The sequence below is a fragment of the Phasianus colchicus genome, chromosome 1 (genome assembly GCF_987193195.1).
Source record: "Phasianus colchicus chromosome 1, bPhaCol1.hap1.1, whole genome shotgun sequence".
Taxonomy (NCBI): Eukaryota; Metazoa; Chordata; class Aves; order Galliformes; family Phasianidae; genus Phasianus; species Phasianus colchicus.
In genome coordinates, this window is record NC_143436.1 from 138,917,740 (window position 1) to 138,942,358 (window position 24,619).

A 24,619-nucleotide genomic window follows, 5' to 3' on the forward strand; every position below is an offset into this window, starting at 1 on the left:
AAGGACAGTCTCTTGTACACTACAGAATAACGACGCTTCCTCTCTTCCCAGCATCAGCCACCTTTACCAGAGGGAGGTCCTCTCCTCAGCCATCCCAACACTTTACATACATAGTCCAGACCAAGAGTCACTTCAGGCTTTGCTGATGCAGAACAATGCCCTTAGCACAAGTACTTGTATGGGATTTAGGTAGCACGTGTGCCTGAGCACTTCCCTCTGAAAAGGGATGTTTCACCCTGATGGTGTGTGGAGTGAACGTGGGACAAAGGGTTAGAAGGTACAGTGAACAGAAAAATTCATGGAACTAACATTGCTGAACAAACATTTAAATAACCCTGCTGTGATTTTATACAGGTGGAGATCATCTATCTGGGGTAAATGACCCGCAGTTCTTCATGTCTGCATTTTCTGCTGACTGCAGCAATACCTTGGTGCTGAGCAGAGCTGTCTTTCTACTTTTTTAACCTGCCTTCCTCACAGCACCTGCTGTACAAAACTAGCCAGTATCCACTCAAACCCTAAGAGATAAGTGGCAGGTGTCTGGCAAAGTTTAGTATACCTCAGACAGCACAGGAGCATGACAGATCAGAGGACCCTTGGAAAATCCATCAGGATCAGTAGGAAATTAGACTCAATATTGCATAATAAAAAGCTTGAGGAAACTGGGTTTGTTAAGCCAGGGAGGGTTGCATTTAGATCTTTCAACAAGGAAAATTCTAGGTGGATATGACTAATTTTTAGCTGTGAGTGTGCTAAAACACAGCAACTTGTTGCCCAGAAGGGTAGCAGCTTTGCCTTAAAAGTTTTCAAAACTTGACCAGACCCTACACAAACTGATTTCTCTTTGATGTTAGCCTTGCTTTAAGCATGGGGTTGGACCAGACAGCTTTCACCCATCCCGTCTACTGCAAATTATTCCATTATTTCTGTGACTAGAACTGCAGCTGAGAAGGTCTGAAGAAGAATGCATGCAGGAACAGCACTCCACGTACATAAACTGAGTATTGAGCCACTGCTAATCATAAGGCAAGGGAAATGTGTCACGTGTTTGTTTGGAGACATGCAGTCCTTCTTCACTTCCAAATAAGACTCTGTCTTCATATATGTACAAAATGACCAGAGGGAATAAAAAAAAAGAACAAAAAAGAAATAATGTTTTATTTCAAATGCTGATGTACACTAATAATACATCTTACAGTAGCACCTGGAACAGCTACACACAGAAGGACCTCTCTGATCCTCAGCCATGCACAGTCCTGAATATGATACAGGAAACAGTGAACATACATGTTATTTTTTTTTTGAAGAAGCAGAAAATAAGTGTTCAAATTAAACTAGAGTGAAGTACAACCATATAAAGCAACACAACACTTTATTTAGCTGCTGTGACCTAAGTTGGAAGTTTTGTGGGACGTGGTTATTTAGCAACATACTGAATATATACTTGTGTCTCAGCTTTGTCCAAGGAAGCTTCCCTTCTCCCTTCATCTTCTAAAGACATCCATAGGTAGAAGCTAAAAAGCTCTAGTGGAAACAAACTCCCTACTGACCCAGTGGGCTGCAGTAGGAGGACTGACTGAAGTCCTGGCCTTCCCACTTCCATCATGTTATCTCCAGGAGTCTCTGGTGGAGTCTCTTGGGCAAACAGATGGGAACCAAAATGACAGTATGAAAATAACTAGTCAAGCAATCAGAAGACACCAATGAGCAGGCATTTTGTTTGGTGAAAGCCCCTTACTGTACAAACTCAAAACAATACCAGCAGACCACATATACATGCTTAAAGTCAAGAAAATAAAAGAAAGAAGAAAGAGAAGCAGCACCATAACTTCAAGAAACCAGCTTTCAAAACAGGTTTAGCAGATATGGCTAAAAAATACAAAACATTTCCATTAGATAAACTGCACCTTGCTTCCTAATGGAAGGGTTGAGAGCTACACCACTACTACTTTTGTCTCATGACTGTCCTTACCCAACGTAAGAATCTGGACAGTTTGGTATATATACCGTATTTGCCCTTCCTTGCACATCCTTCTCCCCAGCTAACAATTCCAGTAACAAAGTAAGTATCCTTATATCTGGTTACATGGGGGCCTCCGCTGTCTCCTTGACAAGCATCCTTTTGCTCTGTTTCATAACCAGCACAGAACATGTTTTCTGTTATTGCAAAGTTAGTGGACTGCTTGCAAGTGCTCCTATCAACATAGGGGACTTCAAGCACTTTCAGTCTTTTGGAAAGCCGTCCAGCTTCAAATTCACGCCCAAAGCCACTAACCATCCCAGACTTTTGGTTCATCAGCACTTCATTAGCAAAGTCTGCTTGTGGGAGGCATGCTGGGACAACATACTCAGAAAACTGTATCAGTTCCTTCAGCTTTATGAGGGCTATGTCATTATCATAAGTCTCAGCGATGTACTTAGAGTGAACAAATATTTTTTCTGCAGTATGAGTCGTTTCAGAATGTTCTTCCTTTTCTCTGTCCACTTCACCTGTACAAGATAATTAAAAGGATCATTAATAGGATAAGATGACAGAAAATAAGGACAGCCTCGATAAAGGAGGACGGTAGTATTCCCATTGCCACTGCTTTGACTAAGACTTCATACTGTACAAGTAAACTGCAATTTTTATTAGCCCCACTTGTATGCAGTTTCAGCTCCAAGGTTTATGAAGATTTCTGTACTAGTTTATGTAAATCAGCATAAATTCATTCAGCTAAACTAATGCAAATTTGGTGGATGTTTTACAGCAGCTTGAGTCTGGCCTATACTGGGGAGGAGCATCTACTCTGGATCAAAACTAAAAGAGTGCAAATATAAAGTTGTGTTGATCCGGTATCATTTCTCATTAGTGGAGCAGTGAGCTAATGTGAGATGAGAGTTTCTTCTTCCTCTAGTATATGTGTCACAGCCTTCCTCAGTGTTCCTGTAGAAAAAAGTTCGTGTGTTTTTCAGATCTGCAGGAAAAAAAATATGAGCTTTCTGTAGAAGCATTAATCTGACAAGCACAGTGCTCACCAGCACTTCTAGACCACTTGTTCTTAAACCCTTCCAGCTACCTGGCAAAGAAGAAATTATCACCATTATCACCTTCTACTTCAGCTGCCCCAGTAATTACAAAGCAGGAATTCTGCAATAGGAAACAGTAGATAGCATAACACCACCAGAACACAAAACCAATAACAAAACAGTTGATATGATTACATCTAACATGGGTATTACAGCACAGAGAATCAGTCTGCAACACATCCTCACACATCAGAAAGAAAAAAATACACAGAGACTTACCAACAACAACTTTGATCTCCTTGGATTGGTTTATGCAATGAGCAGCAGTAAGGATGAAATCTTCATTCAGTATAGTTCCGCCACAAAACTCTTCCTCGTTCTCATTTATCAGCACAGCCTATGAGAGAAAAGAAATGGTAAGTGCATAATTTAAAAGAGCAGCTTAATCTCAATGAGCTAGAAACAGGTGATTGTTTTCTCTGCACACTGCATATGTGCATTTTACAGTAACTTGTATGCAGAGCTCCACAGATTGTCCCTAGTGCTGCATACACATGTGCATATGCTACAGATCAGCAGGTACTGTTAGAGTCTCAGTTGTTTTCCTGTGATACAGAGGTTCAGCTTTCTGACTTCATAGCGCCTCCTTTTAGTGACACCTGCTAGGAACAAGATGCTGGCTGGCTTGCTTGAGCAAGGAGCAAGGCCGTTGACTTAGTATCCCATAGAATTTCTGCCCAAGGTCTATTCCTGTTCAACCCTCCTAGTGTCCTGAAGACAGGGCAGATTTTGGCTGGTCTGAGCTCAAGAGGAAAAGTTAGTTATGAAAGCAAATGCATGCTTCCTCACAGGCTGTCAAGTATAGTACCTAAAGGGACCGCTATCTTGGAGAACAGGGATGGAAAGCCACAAGACAAAGGCACTGAGAATGTGGTTGTACACTTAGAGTACTCAAGCCATGCTAAGAAGAAGCAAGCATAATTCCCTGATAAGCAGTGGCTCTGGATCTGCAGTCTCTACAAAACATGCACAAATTTACTGTATGATATTTACTTTTGCAACTAGAGGTTGATTCAGTTAAGCTTAGGTAGTGCTGGCCAGGCCATTAGATCAGCAACCTGTTAAAAGTGTTTAAGCTCTGTGCCCACATTACTGTGGGAACCTCCTCTTACCTGTGTCAGACCTACATAACACTATTCCTATACAGAATTGGACTATTATGCTTATGGTCCCAATGAATGAACAAATCAATATGGAAAAGGACTCCATGATACATCTCGCTCAGAGAAACAGAGAAGGTAAGTCATCATTCCTTAGAAAGGTTGAGCAAAGAAAGGCAGAGAAAGATGACAAAGAACAGCAGAAACAGGTCAACTCTGCCAGAACAGCACAGCTTATGCACAGAACTGGAGCACAATCTGTAAAGACAACACTGTTGAACCAGCACATCTCAAAAGCCCTCTCTGGTAACAGGTAAAAAGCAGCACTATCTAAAATGTCACAAAACCTTTCATTTTGCAGTTTGCAGAAGAGCACACACAAGTGCCTGAGTTCATGTAACTCAGCCAGTTCTAACTACAAAGAGGACACAGCAGAACACAAATTGATTAAATGAACAATTAGGCAGTTTCCATCAAAATCGCGTGCATCAGATTTACCTGCCATGGGCATTCACCAAGTTTACACTCATCCCCACCGACTATCCTGGTATCGACATTTGGATCTGTGATACTCAATCCTTTGCGAGGAGGGGGAGTTGGGCTTTCTGTGGTAGTAGCAAAGTCCTCCTCCAGACTTGTTTTATTCACGGAGGGGACCTCTTGATCACTAGTTGCATTGGTACTACTATTAGTGGGTAAAACGATAGACCTTTTAATTCTTTTCACAAGAACTTTTCCACACGGGTACTTTACTGTAAAGACAAAAATGCTACAATTAGAGAAGAAGGACTGAAACATGCATGGAAGAGGAGACTTTTGACAACACCGTCTCACAGTAAATCACTTAATGCAGCTGTTTTCAAGACTAACAAAACCCTGGCAGATGCAACAAAGGAGAAAGAGCAGTTGTTTTGGCAGATGAAAGACATTTGCATGTCCTGAAACTTGTTCATAAGTTCAGTCTCTGCACAGTGTTTTCTAAGTATTTAAAGTTATCTTCAATTGTTTACGTTGCCATATGCTTCTTGTAGCTCTTACTACAATCATCTTAATTAGAAAACTCAGTGTACTGTGTAAGAGAGATGGCTCAGGTTGTAAAGGATATAAAAAACAATGTCAGAATCATACAGTTGACTCACTTTCCCCTCCCTCCCCTGATTTGTTGGAATGCAATGAAAATGTACTTAAAATAGCATCAATCTTAATTATTTAATGTCAGCTGTTACTATTTAATTTCACTAACTGAAATCAAAAAAAGTTTTTGCAAGTTGCTATTTTATACAGAATGTAAGATACAACTACAGTTTTCTCTACAACTACAACTACAAATTTCTCCTGTCAAAAGCACTTTATTTCCTCAGGTAGTTCTGTGAAAGGCACCCTGCAAAGGGTGCCTCAGCTTTATTCTGAGAAGTTATCACATCGCCTCATGGAAGGCTTTGAAAATACAAACCAGTTGGCCTCAGTCTTAAACCTATGCCACGTAGAATATGGTTCAAAACATATCCTTTATCTGTGAAACAAGCCCCACCAGCATTAGTTTACCATGTGGCTTCGTACCTTTTGAAACACACTGCTTGCCATCTTCTGCCAGCTCATACCCGCTTGTACAGGAACACATAACATCCTTCTGCAAACTTTTTTTGATGCTGCAGAACTGCTCACAGTCACCATTGTTTATTTTGCAGTACTTTGGTATGACTGAAAGACAGAAGATAGACAGACAGATTTAGAAGAAAAAAAGATGATTCCTTGCAAGGCTTAAAAGTCTCTGCACTGTCTTCTGAGATCTGCCTTCTTTGGTTCTTCATGCTGTGAGCTGATCAAGGCTGTTCTTCTGAGCTTGGAATCCAGGCTCTTTGATATCAGTAGTAACAATCTTGTGGTTCTTAGATCTATTGTCATGCTTTGGGGATTTAAGCTCACGTAAAGAGAGACTGTGATAATTAAAAGTGCTTTCTTTGGAGCAAGCGTAGTGTTGGAGCACTCACTATCACTATCCAGATGCTGAGACAGAGGGCTTTCTGTTTCTGACACACTTCCATCTCATTGTTGACAGCCATCTATTCCATGCATTTTTCCAAGTGAAAAATAATGCTTGCTAAGGGATTGTTAAGTCTCTATGCTTCAGCAACTGCCACAATTCTCTGAAAGAGAAACCTACCAAATTCACAGTTCTTTCCTTGATAACCATCCAAACAGGAGCAGGTGTAGGAACCAAGTCCATCTTTACAATGTCCACCATAGTGACAAGGATTTGAGCTGCACTGGTCACCATCTACAAAAACAAACCAAAAACCAAATTGTTGTTAGAGAAAATAAATTTTCAATGAACTCTGAAGGAGGGTTAGTTTTGACAAGCAATCATTCTTTTTAAGACACAATTTGTCTTGTGAGTGGCCACATTCCAGGCAGAGCAAGAGCAACTGCAATCATTCCAAATAAGTGTGATTCATATATATATAGCTTCAGTTTTGCAATCTGTTTTTGGTGGCTACTGTTTGACAGTGTGTAGTTACAGCTTTTTTCCTAAGAAGACAAATTAATACTTGCTTGTCAAAGTGTACATTATTTACGGTGAAGACTGTAAAAGCAGACTGGACATTTCCATGTTGCAACTACTGTCTAAAGCATTTCCCTGCCATTTCCACATAATAATAACTCAACTATTAGTTATTTAAAGGTCATCTCGTCCCACGTGCATGTATTTTGCCCACAGTGTTGCTCTTTTAAAGCAACCAGCATATGAATCAGGAGATAAACAAAACAAAACACTGTAAAAGCTCTTCTAAATCCATGTTTGTGGGACAAATTCCTGTTTTGTGCTGCTAGTGATACCAAAAATGTCCGATTGTATCCACTGAGGTACAAGCATCAGTGTAAAAGAATTAGCTTTTACCTCATTCTCCCTGTATTTAAGCTGGGATCTTCGTATCTGAAACACAGTTTTAAGTCTCTCTTCCTTTCCATGACATGAGAACAACTGCCTGACTTGACCCCAGCCACATGTAGCTCACAAATAATACAGTCACAAGAAGGGAAATCAGGCTGTGCTGCATTTGGAAGCATGTGACACATAGCAGCCCCTTCTCCTACCCCTGGAAGGCATCTCACTCTTGCACTGATGCTTGCTACCATGGTCTCTCTCACACAGCAACCTGCAGTAACAAATGCATTCCTGTATCACATTAACCTGCCAGGCCCTTCTGAATGTTAAGAAAAGGAGGATATCTGGAGAACTGATGCTTGCTAATTCATTGCCCCAGAAGCACACATATTTCTGAATGTTACCACCTATTCCACCCCATTTGGAGCAGCTGAAATAACAGCAGTGCCCACAGAAAAGAGAAGATGCAGGATACTGCTCATGCTAAGGATCCAGCGTGCCATCTGCATGATGCCCCTGGCCGTGAACTCCTCTGCTGAAGTTACATCTGCCACAGAGAACACTTGTGGGGCTTTGTGCACTGCCCCACAACTCTCCATCCCTTCTGCACCTGAATGTGGCCTCAAACACCAGCATTCCAAATGCTGCATCCACGTGATCTACCACAGACGTGTTGAAGACTGATGTTTATCCTCCATGGTAGAAAGGCAAGATCACCATTTATTAAAACAAAGGCACACTGGAGGCCTGCAGCATAGCTCCTGGTTTCTGCCTCCTCTGCTGTACTGGAGGGCTCCATTCTGTAGTGAACTCAGCTAAGCAGCATCCTACTGATAGAAACCATAGTTTCTTAATTTTCCCTGTACTGCAGTTGCTGCTGGGGAATTGACTTTTATATCAATATTGCACAAAAACATTGCAGAATCCCCTACTAAAAAAAGAAATGAGAATGAATTGTTCAAACTTGGCTGAGGGCAGCTGTGGTTTTCAGAACTTCTAAACACCAATAAAGCATGCGTGGACTGTGGTTTAGGATGTATGAAATTGGCATTTCCGTTGTGAGCCCTGGCACTGATGTTCCACTGCCTGTATTCTCATGAGAAAATGGTTTGAAAATTTCCACTTCTGTTCACTGCAGCGCTGATGCAGGCTTTGTTGGCAATTTCACCCTGTAGGATGAAGAATTCTTCCCTCCCTTAGAGGATTGTGAAAGCCTGCATCTTCTTTGTGAAAACTGTCTTCAATATTCTTCAGACTCAGAAGACAAAGCTGAGCAATCTCTGGTTAACATTTTTGAGGTACTCTTCCTGACACGAAAGCTAGACGCATTCTTCAGGAGAACATGTTACCAATCAATAATACATTAAAAATATGTCCCTGTGAGCTTATTGTGAACAACAGAACCCTAATAAGTACAAGCCAAACCTTCAGAAAAACAAAACCAGAAAAGACTGACTGGCAGTATCTGCTAACCCGCTGGTATGTCATCCTTGAATGCAAAACAGCTCTGTAGAAAACAATTCCCATCAAATCTCTGTCTTACAGGAATCGGCAACACTGTGGCATGGACAGTGGCATGCAAGTGATAAGTGACTGTGCAGTACAGACTGATATGTTGCATCGCCTGAAGCAATGAAGTGCCACCCCCAAGTACGACTCTTTGCAATTTGGACTCCTCCATCTCGGGCTGAACCTCTACAGGATGACTGGGCAGAGCCAAATGCCCAGCTTCTGCTTCTCACTACCCTTGGTCTGCAAAGGGCCAGTATTCTTTTTTGAGATGACAAAGATCATCCCAGGAACAGGAGGCTGCTGAATCTCGCTGTCAAATAAAGTGACTGGGTTCGAGAAACTGCAAAGCTGTAAATCAATCAGATTCCTCTTTCAGGGGAAACAGTGAAAAGAATAAACAAGGCAGCAGGAAGTGGTTATGTAAGAGATGCACCCTTTTAACCTTGCGAAAAGGAAGCTTAATTTTCTAAACAAATGCAGAATCTTTCTTACCTACATAGATATTCCAGAATTCCTCCTACGGGTTGGTTTGGAGCAAAGGAAAACAAAAGAAAACAAAAAGAGTTAAATGAGAATTACTGAATTCAGTTCTTCAGAAAAATATCAGAGCTTTCATACAGAGGATACCTGCAGCTAACAATTGCTCAAACAAAAAATTAATTTACAGGCAAATAGTGGCTTGCAGTCTGATATTGTCGTTTAATTAATTTAAACCATCTGGTTAAAATCATCTATACTGCCCAGCTCAAGAGAAACAGGTCTCACACACTTTTCAAAAATACCTAAACCTCCGTAGATATTTCTTAATATCACTCACTCAGCATAAGGCTCTTCATTTCTTGCATAACTGTCTCTTGCCCTTGGTTTTGATTGAACTTCCTTACCCTCCTGCAATGTCAAATTTTCAGCTTCCTTCCCCTGTACCCCCATGGAGCAGGACCTCAGAAATCCTGAGGTTTAAAAATATTTTGTCTGACTTGTGTTCTTCTGTCCCTCTCACAGAGGACCCTGGGTACGCTGTCTGTCCAAGACGGTCCCTTCCAGCTAGCTCTGGTCACCAGGTAGAACAGGCTGTGCTGGTTCTGCTATGGTTCAACCCTTACGCTTTGAAGTGCCCTGGCGATGCACCCATGACTCCCCACCCAGTTCACCTCAGGGCCACTCTAAAAACATTTTGCCCAGCAAATAATACTACAGTTAAATGAATCTGGCCTTGATTCCAGTTTCAGGGCTGTTCCACATACAGCCAATGTTCCCAGTTTCCCGCCACCACCAAGTCACTTACATTTTCATCTATTACTACTGACCCTTGTTCCCACACTTTCCCCATCTTTGTAGGTCCCCCTTTAGCTTGGGCACTGACTGTACTTCTAGCTAAAGTTAAGCACCCGCCAGGTAGGGAAGGTGACACAAAAGTCACACACACAGACTTCATTCCATGTGGGCAATTTAACATAAAGAACTGTCCTCAGTACATGTTCTATCAACTCAAATGTGGGAAAGAAGCCACAAAATGATATAAGCCCTGTAAAACTTCTTGGGATAAATATGGAAAAATATTCACGCGAAGTTCCACGTCAGTATTTGCCATCTCAACCTTCCATGGGCTCTCCATCTAAGAACTCTTGAATATAGTCATGCTGCTCAGCTACACCACAAGAGAAAATAGCTCTAACATAGGGAGTACCAAATTATTTAAAGGTCGAATACCTCATGATGGCAATTAAGCAGATCAGAACAGGTAAAAGAATGGAGTCTTTAACGTGGGGTGACCTTGCAAGAGATAAATCATGTCTGTTTTTGTACATGTATGCCTTAGCAATTCTAGCCATAATCAAAATCACCATTTATTCTTTGTGGTAAGTGATCAACAATAACACTAGTAAGTCTTGGCTTATAATACATGAATACTATTTTGTAAACATGAAATATGTAGGCCTATGTTTCATATTAGTTCATCCTTACAGTTTTCTCATCGTCTTCAAAGGCTTCTCTTGCCTCTTCTTTTGAGCAGCGCTCCTCATTGCATTCTCTTTCAATATTGCCTTGCTTCATTTCTTCTAAAAAAGTGTTGGCACGTTTTGTTCTTTCCAAGAACTTGTCGGCACTTTCTTTCTTGATGAACACTAGACAATAGAGAAAAATGGAACAACTACAGGGTAACATTTGGTGGTGGTAACAAGTCATCAGAAACAAATGAAGAAAGAAAAACAAATCAGACATTCTCACCACACTACCCATAGACAACATCACTTGTAATGTCAGCCCTCAAGCAGATGGGATCTCAGGATCTCTGGGAGATCAGTAACTCCAAGACAAGCCATAGGCATGCAAAATTCTGTTCTCTGTTGTTAGCATTGAGAATAAAATGTGCAGGTTGCTGTTTATATTTCTGCTGCTCCTGCTCTAGACTCCAGCTTCGAACAGAATGACTTGCCCTGCCACAGTGATGGTAGGGAAGGCTGCAGTCCCTGATTTGGTTTTAAAGCTGGCAACCAGGCAACACCACTGGCTGCTCTGGAGACATATAGTCCAGAAAACAAAGACCACACAAACAGAAGATGCAGTAATTTGCCAGCATGGGGTTCTATTGGCAGATGGGAACAGCTGTTTTATAGTCCCACTTTCAGAAAAGAAACAGCACATGTGAGATCTTCTGCCCTGCACTACCCCAAACCCCAGTGTACTGCCCTTGGGTCTTTCTTCCCACTTAACAACTGTCTTTCATAGTGTTACTGTCTTACTTCTAAGTTGCAAATACAGCCAAGGCAGCTGTATTCAAGGATTTAATAAATAGCAGATGCAAATGAATGTCACCTTCAGCACCTAAAGAAAGTACAGCTTGAGTTCAAGCTGCTGAGTCGTTTTGTTTTTTAAAAGCTCGATGTCACAGAGCACAAGATCTGCTGCCTTGAAGTTCAAGATGCAGGTAGCTGATGATTTAATGGAAGGATCAGAGGCGTTAAACTCAGCTCAGCCACTTGGCTGCACGAGCCATCGTGATACTCTGCAGTAACTTGTGCTCATACTAACTGACGGGAACGACAGAAGCAACACTGTAGTAAGTAGATTGCCAATTACCTTGTAAAAAGTATGTTTTAGGAAAGCTTGTGGATTCCAAAACCTACAGACGAAAAAGTACTTTCCAATCACAGTGTGGAAGGCAGTGCTGCAGATGGGACTTGAAAGCCGATGGGCTCAGTGACCTCACACAGCTCAATGCAGCAATATGTGAATTATCTGATCAGTACTCATACTTTTTGATAACGGAGCCAAATTTTGCTGAGCAGCAGCACAGAGCCTATGTGTACTGTGGTGTTCCACTCGCTCTGAGAAGTCTATGTGTAGGAGGGTTACAGCAATGCTTGTAACTTCTAGTTCAGCAACAGTCAGTTCATTCACCCACTGCCTCATTAGTCCTTAAGTCCCTCTCTGCAGTGCAGGACAGTGAAAGGATGCAGCCGGTGGGGTCACTGTACTCCTTTGCCTCCACATCACTGCTGTGTGAGGATGTTTTCATAAACTTGAACTAGCTGATAAGAGTTCTCAGACTCGAGCTTCCTGCCATCCTGCCTTCTTCGAAAACACGAAGGAGCGCTGGGTGTTGGGCAGCTCAAGTAGGACACTCCAGGAGCTGGCTGTGGAAGGACCTTACTGTAAAACCTAAGCAGGCTGACTCACTGAAGGAAGAGTCAAAGCCTTTAGAAATGCCACCCGGTGTGGCTTTCTGCTCTGATCTTTGATGTTGACCCTCGCAGCACAAACAGAGGCAGGACGCGCTCACCCCTAAGCTCCAGCCCGCGGCCAGGGGCAGCCGGCAGAGCCCAAGAACGAGAGCTCGCCGCGCTCGGAAGGCAGCCGTGCTCCCAGCGACGACAGCCCCGTCCTACAGGAAAGACCCCCAGGGGCTACATCCCAGCGGCCATCTTGCAGCACCCCAGTTGCCCCCTGCCGCTCCCCGCCCCGAGGCGCTGCTTTGCCCTCCAGCAGGACTCAGGTTGCCCCTTCTTGGGGGTGACAGCCCGGTCTGCCCGCTCCCGGAGGTCGCAGCCCCCGCTCCTCACGCACCGCCCGCGTGCGGGAGGCACTTCTCAACGCGGGCGCTTCAACAGCAGCTCCCAAAAAGCTGTGAGGAAGGTACCCCCACGTCGGCCCGGACGCCCCCCAGAGCCGCTCCTTACCGCCTCCTTCAGCCCGGAGCTCGTCCGGCAGAGCCGCGCAGAGCAGCAGGAGCAGCAGACGGCCGGCCATAGTGGCGCGGGATGGGCACCGCGACGGGACGGGACGGAGCCTTCACCGGGCGGGCAGGGACTGCGGCGGCGTTGCTTCACCCTGCCCAGAAATAGCGGAAGCGCCCTGGAAGGGGGAAAGCCTCTGTGGGATTTCTCAGCCGGGGGGTGGCCCGATTATGAGTCTCCTCTCTTTTTTTTTTTTTCTTTTTAAAGGAAGAGGTTGGGAACGAATCGTCAGCTTATTGAGCAAGTGCTGGCCGAGGCTGACCTCACCCAACATGGTGCTGGCAGGTGTGGGGCTTGGCGTGATGCTGAGGGGTGCCCCATGGCAGCCCCACTCCCTGCCGCCGCCGCAGTCCGTGCTTCACACAATGCTGCTCAATGCTGGCTCCATTGGCTTTGCCACCCTGTGGCCCCATGGCCTGTGGTGGCACAGCGATCCCTCACCCATGGAGATGGTCCCCAAAAATGGCCTCTGTCTCCTTGTTTTTTGGGGGTTTCCCAGTGCTGTGCCCAGTGAGGTCTCCTTGCTGTCACAGTGTGCCTCCCATCGGTTGTATGAGCTTTAACAAGACCCAGTGCTGCACTTGGGTTACAGCAACCTCAGGTATTGCTACAGGCTTGGGACAGAGTGGCTGGAAAGCTGTGTGGAGGAAAAGGACTTAGAGGTGTTGGTTGACAGCTGGATAAACATGAGCCAGCAGTTTGCCAAGGTGGTCAAGAAGATCAGTAGCATCCTGGCTTGTACCAGAATTAGTGTTGCCAGCAGGAGCAGGGAAGCGATTGTTTCTCTGTACCCTGTGAGGTCTCACCTTGAGTTTTGGGCCTCTCACTACAAGAAAGACATTGAGGCCGTGGAACATGTTCAGAGAAGGGCAGTGAAGCTGTGAAGAGTCTGGAGCACAAGTTTTCTGGGGAGCAGCTGAGAGAACTGGGGTTGTTCAGTCTGAAGAAGAGGAGGCTCAGGGAAGACCTTATTGCTCTCTGAAACTACCTGAAGGAAGGTTGAAGTGAGGGAGGGGTTGGCCCCTACTCCCAAGTAACAGCAATAGGACTAGATGGAATGGCCACAAGTTGCACCAGGGGAGGTTCCTGTTGGATGTTAGGAAAAACTTCTTTTCAGAAAGAACAGTGATGGACTGGCACAGGCTGCCCAGGGAGGGGGTGAAGTTGTCACTGGAGGTGTTAAAGAACTGTGTGCAGGTAGCACTGAGGGACATGGTTAGTGGGCATGGTGGAGATGGGCTGGGGTTGTACTAGATGATCTTAGAGGTCCTTCCAACCTTAATGATTCTATGATTCTGTGATTGCTTACACAGGCTTTTATGTTAAAAATATGTATAGCTCTTGGCTTTGTTGTGCGAAAGTCATGCCACACAGCCATTAATACTGGTTGGATGTTTTGTCTGCATTTTGCCCTTTTTCTGCAGGGTGACTTGTTCATAACTATCAATATTTACAGTAGAGAAGTCACCCAGTGGAGCCTGTAAAATCAACAGCTATTCAGTTTGAGGGGCCTAGGAGGATGATGTCGCAATGCCAGGTGCCTCATCTTGGTGAAAATGAGACTTCATTTGCTGGCTGCTGCCCCCAGTCACCTTTCTCCCTGGGAATTTTCCTCATTTTTTAAAAATATTATTTGTTTTGCATGCTGCTTCTGCTGGCATAAATGCTTTCCTTTTTTATTTTCTCTCGCTCACAGTGCGTCTTGTTATGTCTTGTTAATTTCTTCAGGCATAACCAAAACCTCCAAGGCATGCTTTCATACCATAAGACCTTGTTCCCCAGGTCTCTGGAATTTGCAGCTTTTCTCATCTCAGTTCTTAAAACAGTAACCCCCCATTCCTCTGTTAGTAACACAGATTTTGGAATGTTTGGTATTACATGTACCATATAATGCCAGTGTTCTCCCCCGCTACTAGACCACAGTAAGTGTCCTACTTGCTGATAAGTCTTTGTGATTAATCTGATATTCAGCATAATTTGAAAGAATCCAACTTTTACAGAAAGACAAATATGGGATTAGCTGTGTGGTATCCTTCATCACTCATAAATGTATTGTTAATAGCCTTACTGCAATAATATTTAGTGGAGGAAGACTAAAATCAAGTTTTCATAGCAGACTTGTAAATGTGGAATTAATCTTTTCTCAGCTTCCTTGTCCTGAGGATGCTCTGCAATTCCTCCCTCTCGAATCCACCTGCTGGGACTCCAAGAGAAAGTTTCTTCACCATAAGAAAGAAACACCATTTCTCTTTCTCCTGCTGTTGCTTCATTGTATTGCAGGACCTATCAGCACAGGAAGTTGTGAAAGCCTAAAGTGTAAATGTGTTTGAAAGAGATTGCACATGTGTATGGCAGATGGGGTCATTCATGACCATTCAGACTCATGTGACTTCTTGCTCAGGAAGTCTGTGCATCATTGATTACCAGCAGCCACGATGGCAGCACAAGGAAGGATCGCGGTGTACTCGACACATTACTGACAGTGTTTCTCAGCACCAAGCTTTTCTGTTACCAGAAAATGAGTGAAGAATGAGGGACTCTGAGTCTGGTTTGATAGGGCCTTTCTGTGGCCTCTTGCCAAGACATTGAAGTTTACAACAATATCAGAGTTATTTTATGTATTCAGGCAGGCATTAGGCTCTTTGAAAATTGTGAACAATATCACGTTTACCACGTGTCTAAGTTAATGGAGGAACGCTTCAGTACAAAAATGCCACAGAGGGATGAAGGAAAGGAAATGCTGTGGTTCACTGCTCTTCATTCCATGTACTTCTTCAACCAGTCGATGTATCTGGATACCCTTGTGTAAACCCCATAGCTGCCTTCAACAGCACAACCCTTTCCCCAGCTGACAATCCCAGTCAGAAACCAGGTGTTCTTGTACTTTGTAGCATGAGGTCCACCACTGTCTCCTTTGCAGGAGTCTTTTTTGCCGGTCAGGTCTCCTGCACAGAACATATTCTCAGTGATGTTTAAATTAGCCTGCTTTTCACATTCTTGTGTCTTTACACGCGGCAAATCGACTCGCATCAGAAAAGTAGCAGTAGCTCCTCCGTCTAATAGCCGTCCCCATCCGCTCACCGTTGAGAACTTAATGGAGGACAGCTCGTAAATCGCAAACCGTTTTTCAGGCAAACATATTGGCACCACGAAATCGGTGAGATTCACCGGTGTTTCCAGCTTCAGGAGGGCAATGTCGTGATTGACTTGTCCATTGGTGTATTCTTCGTGTCTGATGATCTTGCTCACTCCGCTTTCTTGCTCAGTTTTCTCATCAACTTTTATTGAGTATTCACCTGGAAAAGTTAATGATTGCAGGTCATGTTGGCCAGAAACTGGATTCCTTGGGAGTTTGTGGATGCAGGAGATTTCTAGTCTGACACTTTTTGTTTTTCGCTCCGGTTTGTCAGAAGGAGAAATTAAGACAACCATAGCTTGATAACATGGGGAAGGGAGATACATACCCAGCCTCACCCGGAGCTGTTTGGAATGAGTGTAATCCAGGCAATGAGCTGCAGTCACCACCCACTCTGGCGAGAGCAGACTGCCACCACACTTCTCTTTCCGATCCTGTATTATGAGAGCCTGCCAACAGAAAGCAAGATTTTGACCTGAATCTCAGTAGAGTCCAGTTTTATACTGCTTCTTTGTCATTGTACGCAAGTGTATTTGAGAATAATATTCTGATTTTGCAGAGAATTTAGGAGGGAGGAGTTTTCCCATCAACATTTTTTCCATCTTTTAGCATAGATCCTGTGTATTATGGCCAAGGGTGTATCCCTAGGTAAAATTCTTAGCAGTATGGTTAACAACGAAGGGATCAGGAGGCAGAGGAGGTTATATTACTACTCAACTCCTAGGAAAGGAGGCATTCAGAACAAGGCTGAGATTCGTGATTGAAACAGGTGGAGCTGCTGGGTATGGATGGTTTGGGTATGGATGGTTTGCCCAAACCTTACACTTTGAGTGCATTTTAACATAACACATTCAAAATACCGAATATAAGATAATGGCTTCACAAGAAAAACAGCAATGACCACAGTGAATATTTGTGGAAGACTCACTTGCCATGGACATTCACCTGGAGGACAGGTGACACCACCTACTATTCTCCCCTGAGCAGTTGCATTCTTTTTTGCCAGCACTGGTATTTTTCCACAAGGGTATTTCACTGAAAAAAAAAAAAAAAAAAGAATGACAAGTGTGATTTCATCGCACTGAATTCACAGCAAACTGTCTCAGACTGATTCTTACAAACATCTTCAGTGGAGTTTTGTTAGCTGAAAAACAGGTTCATAGTGTGGGAGCATGGGCTCTCAGAATTCACCCAAAGCAGCTCAACAGGCAGGTAGTCTTTTTGTCTGCAAACAGCCAGATATGGTTTCACATTGACTTATTCATATACCATCACCATGTCTTCTGCTATATCTCTAACTTTGCTTCTGTTCAGGTCATCTTTAATTCTTCCAAGCTGCACTTATCAGTCAGAGGTCCTCCTATAGCCTGAGCATGCATGTGAATATTGGCAATAGAGTCTTGAGGACCAAACCTGCTTCTGAGCTACCATGCAGAGGAAACTGTGGTGTTTTGTATACATCCTTCACATGACAGATGCAAAGAACCTGTTGCTGGAATTTGGAGGTGCCAGCTGTGCTGTAACTGAACATAACATCCCTCCCATCCAGCAATTGTTCTGCAGTAACACTGTGATGAGAAGTGCTCTCACTTTGTCATTTTGGGAGCCATGGTTCTGAATTGAATCCATCTCCTTGATTTTGCAGCAGCCTCCAGGGATGAGGCACCACAGCTTCTTTGGGCAGCTGTGCCAGCACCTCATCACCCCTCTGAGTGAAGAATTTCTTCCTACCATCTGATCTAACTTTCCTCTCTTTTTGTTTAAAACCACTCCCCGTTGTCCTATCACTGTCTGCCCATGTAAAAAGTTGGTCCCCCTCTGTTTATAATCTTCCATTAAGTACTGGAAGGCCTCAGTAAGGTCTTCTCACAGCTGAACAAGCCCAGTTCCCTCAGGCTTTCCTTATAGGAGAGGGGCTCCGCACTGGCCATCCTCTTTGCCTCCTCTGAACCTGCTCCAACAGCTCCACATCCCTCCTGTGCTGGAATCCCCAGACCTGGACGCAGTACTGCAGGTGAGGCCTCATGAGTTTTGCATTCTCGCAGCACACAGTCAGCAATATTGGTATTTTGGCTCCAAGAAGGCAGCAACAACAAGTGCATCTTCTTCTCTTTATGCAGGCAAAGATGCATTTTAAGGCCTATGGGGCATATCAAATTCTTTGCTCTCAGCTTTTCAAAAAAGCAGCTTCCCCATCACGTGGCATTGCAGAATCTGCTAATAAGGGATAAGCACATTACCAGTATTTTTTTTTTTTTTAACAGAATTGCTGTTGTTGAGAGCTAGGTTGTCATTATCAGTTCTTCGCATGATTGCTCCGTTGCTGCATATGTATGGGGGCTCTGCCCTCAGAACTGCTTCTTTAGCCCTGAGCACGTGCTCCCTGCAGCTCTGTCTATTATGTACACAGCCCTGGGGGCCTCCTTTTCCCCTCTAATAATGTAATTGAAGGAGGCACCTGCAACAGAGTTAGGTGCCAGCTTAGGTATTGGGAAAACAATGAACTTGTGCTAATGGAGTCCCACTTAGCATTTACCTTGTTGGACGAGTGAGAGAAATATCTGTCTGTATTACCTAGATCAACACCAAGTGTGTCGGTCCTGCTAAATAGGAAATAGGTCCTACTAAAAAAGAAAAAAAAAGAATGGATTTTCTGATTTTTCTTTGGTTTTAATAGGCTTTTTCCCCTCTTGACTCCTGCACTGAAATAAATATGGTTGTAAAACTGATAGTCATGAATTCTCATGGATTACAGATCAGTGAGAAATCAGCACTGCCCTCAAAATAATCACATGCACTCACAGCACGTGTGAGCTAGAACAAAAGAAAACTGGCTTATGAGGTGCAACACCCCTCTGATCACCTGAGACCCCTCAGCCTGACCTCAATCCCTGGGCACTGCTGCTCTGCTCTCTTCATCCCACCCGGCCATGGGTTGTGTCTCCACTGCCCAGGTCTTGTCCATGGAATGAGTGGTGAGTGCTGCCCAGAGAGCAGACAGGGCTTGGCCCCAGAAGTTGGGACATTAGAAGTCAAATGCCCCATGTCTCACTTCTGGGGACAAGAAGTGGGTGATCCAAAGGGGCCACTGACTGTTGAGGGCCATACTCGAGAAGATGTCCTGGAATACAGTCTGCATGCATTGAACCCCATCCAGTGGGGGCTGCAAACCCAATTCAGCTGCCTCAGGTAGAGGCTCAGCAGATCCCACAAGGGCTTTTAGGGTGGGCTCAGTGCACATGCTTTCCATACTGCTTCTTTCAGGTGCTTCAGCAGAAGCCCAAACTACCGCTCTAGACTCTGCCCTAGAAGAAGGAGAAGCTGGCATTTATGCATGACACCTCACACCTCCTAAGGTGTAGGCATTGAAAAGTTCTCTTGCAGGGTTGGCTCAGCTAAGCATGGGGCACGTGGCATCCTACCTTGGGGAATGCAGGACACGCCATCACTTGCTAAAGTATAGCCCTCTGCACAGAAGCACACTCGTTTTTCAGACTGCTGGTCAGCACAGTACTGCTCACAGCCGCCGTTGTCATAAATGCACTTCAGGTTCTCATCCAGAGCTAAAGGCAGAGAAAGAGTGTTAAGATTTCTGCAGGTGGGTTTTCATGCTTAACATGATCGAATTACAGCTTGAAATGTCGACAGGGAAGCAAGGCAGCCAGACAGGTTTCAGTGATTTATGTACATCAACTGCATCAAAAGCTGCTGCTGCTTGGCAAAGCTCTGTAGGAGGAACTCCAGGGAGAAGGAAGAGCCGCGCTTAGGATGCATATGTAGCTCAGCTCTCATTCACTCATTGCATCATGCTTCTAAGTCAAAGCAACTTCAGCTCTTGGATAGGAAAAACTATCCTCCTTTTCTCTCAGCTGGTCCAAAATCATTGTAGGATTTGAATTATGTTGGTGCTGAGCAGTGCCCAGCTGGTTAAAGCCATCAGTACTGATTGCTCCTGTCAATTTCAATGCCTTGCATTTGAGTTAGCAATGATAGTTTAATTTTGTTAAGCCACACCATTGCTGACCTATCTCACAGCTTTTGCCCTCGTACTCCGGAGGACAACGGCAGACGTAATCCTGAAACTGGTCATCGCAGCTCCCTCCATTCTGACAGGGGCTGGAGTCACATTGGTTGGGGTCTGCAAAAACAGGCAGCGTCAGCCTGGGTCACGTGAGGGACGGCGGCAGTGGAAGCATCACTGCAGCTGTGAGGAAACATGGAGTGCTCCTACCAGAATAGATGTGCCAGAACTCTTTCTGGAAGAAAAAGGTGAGAGATTTAATTAAAGAAATCGCTCAGATGAAGCCCAATGGCCCCTGTAGAATAGGATGGCTTGCAGACAGCCACAGTGGTGCCACTTTTGCTGTTATAATCAATGAACACCATGACATCTATAAAATACTGTATGTTATTTTCCACATTCTACATTACTTTCATGCCAGCAGACAACGGCACACTGTAATACACACTGATAGGTTATCCATTAATAACCTGTGAATATAGGAGGTGGGAGGGACGGAAGCAAACGCTGCACAGTGCAGTGATTGAAGGGATTGTCAGCCCTGGGATTACAGGGGGACTGGAAGGTCATAGAATCCCAGAATCAGAAGGGTTGGGAGGGGCCTCTGGAGATCATCTAGTCCAAACCCATTGCTGAAGCATGTTCCTTGCAGTAGGTTGAGAAGGAAAATGTCCGGGTGGGTCTTGTATATCTTCAGAGAAGGAGACTCTGCAACCTACCTCTCTGGGCAATCTGAGATAGCTTAGACAGAATTCACCTTCCCACTGCCCCCCAACATGGCACTTGGCCGGTGAGGTTGTGGATGCCCCGTCCCTGGAGGTGTTCAAGGCCAGACTGGATGGGGCCCTGGGCAGCCTGGTCTAGTATTAAATGTGGAGGTTGGTGGCCCTGCATGTGGCAGGGGGGTTGGAGCTTCATGATCCTTGAGGTCCCTTCCAACCCTGGCCATTGATTCTGTGATCTTGTGATTTTTTTTCCCCTCATGATTTGAAGAGTCAAAGTACACCCTTGAACAGTGGAGAGCCCACCTGCCCAGCCCTGTGTTACTTACTGTCCTCTCATCATCACGGTAGATCTCTCTTGCTTCCTCAAATGAACACTTTTCTTCCATGCATTCTCGCTCTAGTGACCCCAGCTTTATCTCTTCGAAGAAGCTATTGGCTCTTCTGCGCCTTTGAAAAATGCTGTTTGCCTCTTCCTGCTTTAAAAAGACTGTAAAACAGTAGCATGTTGAGTTGGTCGTATGTCTGTGCACTCCAGAAAGAAAGGGCAGGGAGGTGGATTTCCTCTGAAAGCTTTTCTGCTGTTTATGAGAAGCTGGGAAAATACACACAGCCCTTCAGAGCCTTCTCACTCTGGTGTGCTTCCTGACATGTCAAGTGACAGCACTTGGATCCCACAGATCCCAGAGCTTACGAGAAGATGGCATAGTATCCCAGTGTTGTGTGTCAGTGACTCCTAAAGCATCATCACACATTATAGAGTAGGTCTCTACATGTGTCATGAAGTTTCCTCAGATTCTAGGAGGTGAAGAGCGTTTATCTAGATTTATCTAGTACTAATTGATATACATGGGAACACTCAACTGTCCTGTACTCACTAGGTGATGGGTCAGGCAGTCAGACCTAAGTCCCCAGTGCTCTGTTCCTCGATGGTTTTATCTCAAAACCTTTCACACTTCCACAAAACCACAGATTGGCTGAGGCTGGCAGGGTCTTCTGTGTCCCTCTGGTCCACCCCCTCTCAAGCAGAACTCTCTGAGCAGGGTGCCCAGGACTACTGGAGATTCCAGGGGAGGAGACCTCACAGCCTCTGTGCAGCCTGTGCCAGCGCTCCATCTCTAGCACAGTGCAGAAGTGCTCCTGGTATGCAGAGGGATCCCCTGCATTACAGTTTGTGCTCATGGCCTCTTGTCCTGGCACTGGGCACCATTTAAAAGAGCCCAGCTGCATCCTCTGTGTGCCCTCTCTTTGGCTATTTACATATATTGATCAGATCCCCTATGTCACCTCTTCTCCAGGCTGAGCAGTCTGAGCCACTCCTTATGAGAGAGACACTCCAGTCCCAAATCATTCTCATGGCCCTCTGTTGGACACTCTCCAGTATATCCAGGTCTCTCCTGTACTGATGTGCCCAGAACTGAGCCCAGCACTCTAGCTGTGCCCTCACCAATGCTGAGCAGGGCACACTGCTGACTCATGTTCAGCTTGGTGTCCCTCAGAACTCCTGGGTCCTTTTCTGCAGAGCTGACTTCCAGCTGTTTCTCCTTCATGTGGCTCCTATCAACCCACCTCTCCAACCTGTTTAGGTCCCTCTGAATGTCAGCATGACCCTGTGGTGAATCAGCAACTCCTCTCAGTTTTGTGCTATCTGCAAATTTAACGAGGGTGCACTATACCCCATTGTCTGGATTGTTAATGAAGATGTTAAACAGGACTGGAGCCAAAGCTGACTCGTGGGGTAGTCTGCTTGTACCCTTTGGACCTGCAGATGGGATTTCCTTGCTGGCCGCAATTACAGAAACAGTGCTTTAATATAGCTTTCTCTATTTCCTTCTCTAAAATATCTACACTGAGGTACACAGGAAAGCAGGGCAGTGCCCTCTGCATTGCCTGCTGGAGTCTGTGCTTGGCTCCCTGCTGCTGCCAGTCCCACAGACTGCAGCCATGGGCTCCTTCTCCCTGTGTGGTGCTGCTGTCCTTTGAGACAACACTGGGGACAAATGTTCAATAGAAAACATCACCAGAACTCACTTCCTAGGGCTGCATCTGCTCCCAGCTCATAGAAGCATGCTGATGGCACTGTCACCGTGCTGAGCTGCTCCTCAGTGCCAGGATACATCACATCACAGGACAGTGAACAAGAACTCTGCAATGTACTTTTGCTCCATCTAATACACAGTGTAAAGCCTGAAATAGAACTTACTTTATTTTGCATTGTTTTTTTCCCTCCACGTCAGCAGAGAATCCTGAAACTTAGTGACAACTTACAATTTCAGTGCTTCTAACTATTTTCCCTCCAGCTGTGGGATTCAGGATGATGTCTATTCAGGACTCCCAAAGAAGGGAAGCTGCCTCCTGCGTGCTGGGAGGGCATTTTTTGAGTGATGAGCAAAGTTGTGGTCATTTTCAACGTATTTCAAAAGGGTTAAAGTACTGTGTGGCATGCACATCATTTATCACAGGATGTTCATAAACATTAGTCCATCGTAGGAATGTCAGCTGGGTTGTTCTGCTGAGATCAAGTCAGGCTGTGTGCATGTAATATGGTTTTCTTTAAGGGCTTATCCTTAACTTCACACTGCAGATACATTGCATACATATCAGCCTACATACAGATCCCAACAGGGCAGGCAATGTGCTACGTGCATAGATAGTGGCACCCTCCACTTCCATTTCTATGTCCTCCACTTATTTACACTAGAACATTTCAGACTTCAATGTATTTCTTCCAGCCCCGTTCACCACAATTTGAGAGACCTGGTCAGTGGACACCTGAGAACCACGAAGCACTGGTTCTGCTTTATTCATCTAGATGCTGTTTTTCAGATGGACACCAAAGCTACCATACAGCTGCCGCTTCACTTCCTTTTGCTGCTTCAGAAGCACAGCACCCTTCCCCTCTCTCATTTCTTGTCAGCTGAGTGCCAGGCTATCAGTTCTCTGCTTTGCAAAGTCCCACAGCTCAATAGACATCACAGCAGCTCCAGGTGCCTCCCCTGTGGGCAGCTGACCCGTTTGCAAGAGACATGCAGGAGCACGGAAGGAGTTTCCCTCAGCTGGCATGGCTGCCATCACCAAGAGCAAGCAAGAGCTTTAGGGTAACTCACAGGACCAAGGTTTCTATGTTCAACAGCGGAGAGTTCTGCTGCCGGTGAGCTAACTGCAGCTATACCCTGTGGAACATACCTGCTTCCAGAGAAGGAGGAACAAGCAGCGGGAAGCAGAGCAGCAAAGCCACGCACTGCCTGGAAACCATGCTGATCCCACAAGCCGGCGTCCTGGCGGCGTATTGACACTTCAGAGCAGGCTGTTGGGCCAAAGGGCTCAGCCTCCAATGCTGGGAGCCAGAGGAGGGGCCGGAGAGTCATGGGAACCGCAATGATCAGGGCGAAGCGCGAGGCACAGCCTGCAGCCTGCCCGTATGGGGAACTGCTGTTGTGCAAAGGCTGTGCAATAGCCTTTGCGCAGCCTTTAGAGAGGCCAGGCCCCATGGCCGCCTTGCAGAGAGCCAGGCACAGCCTCTCAGTGCTCCGCAGGACCAGCAGTTGCTGACAGACAGCTTTTCCAATTTCCCAGTCGCCATTGGAAACCCTGAACTTCTGACACTAATTAACCAGCAAAATAATCCTTACACCAGTTTTCTCTAACTGGGTTGCCTGGCAAGCTGTACAAGCTCAGAGCCAATCCATGGCTCATTTTGTGAGCAATGATAGGACTTTGAGGGGCTGATCTGCAAGTAACGTTCTACCTGGGAAACAAGCAACCCTCAGATTTAGTGGAAATCAATTAGTGGTATCAGAGCAGAGAGTTAACAACTGGCTTAAGTAAATGTTGACTCGAGATAGCAGCAAGGTAAAGAGCTTGTTTGCCAGTCTGCCCTCCACTCAGTGCATGCAGGGAAGGGACTGTTCTGCTGCTTCTCTGCCAGGCTCAG

The 24,619-nt window shown here is 45.1% G+C and overlaps 2 protein-coding genes across 2 annotated transcripts; both read right to left on the bottom strand.

Moving 5' to 3' along the window:
- Nucleotides 1-1,136: 1,136 nt before the first annotated feature.
- F10 (coagulation factor X) lies at nt 1,137-12,972 on the bottom strand. The gene is made up of 8 exons (XM_031613774.2): nt 12,750-12,972; nt 10,534-10,694; nt 9,061-9,085; nt 6,334-6,447; nt 5,730-5,870; nt 4,668-4,921; nt 3,289-3,406; nt 1,137-2,490 (listed from the first exon to the last, which is right to left on the bottom strand). The coding sequence occupies exons 1-8, from the start codon at nt 12,817-12,819 to the stop codon at nt 1,946-1,948; spliced, it is 1,428 nt and encodes a 475-aa protein (XP_031469634.2). The 5' UTR covers nt 12,820-12,972; the 3' UTR covers nt 1,137-1,945.
- A 982-nt stretch (nt 12,973-13,954) lies between these two features.
- Nucleotides 13,955-24,227, bottom strand: F7 (coagulation factor VII). Its single transcript, XM_031613786.2, has 8 exons — nt 23,872-24,227; nt 21,015-21,175; nt 20,174-20,198; nt 19,967-20,080; nt 19,365-19,505; nt 16,871-16,977; nt 16,271-16,391; nt 13,955-16,102 (listed from the first exon to the last, which is right to left on the bottom strand). The coding sequence occupies exons 1-8, from the start codon at nt 23,939-23,941 to the stop codon at nt 15,564-15,566; spliced, it is 1,278 nt and encodes a 425-aa protein (XP_031469646.1). The 5' UTR covers nt 23,942-24,227; the 3' UTR covers nt 13,955-15,563.
- Nucleotides 24,228-24,619: the final 392 nt, after the last annotated feature.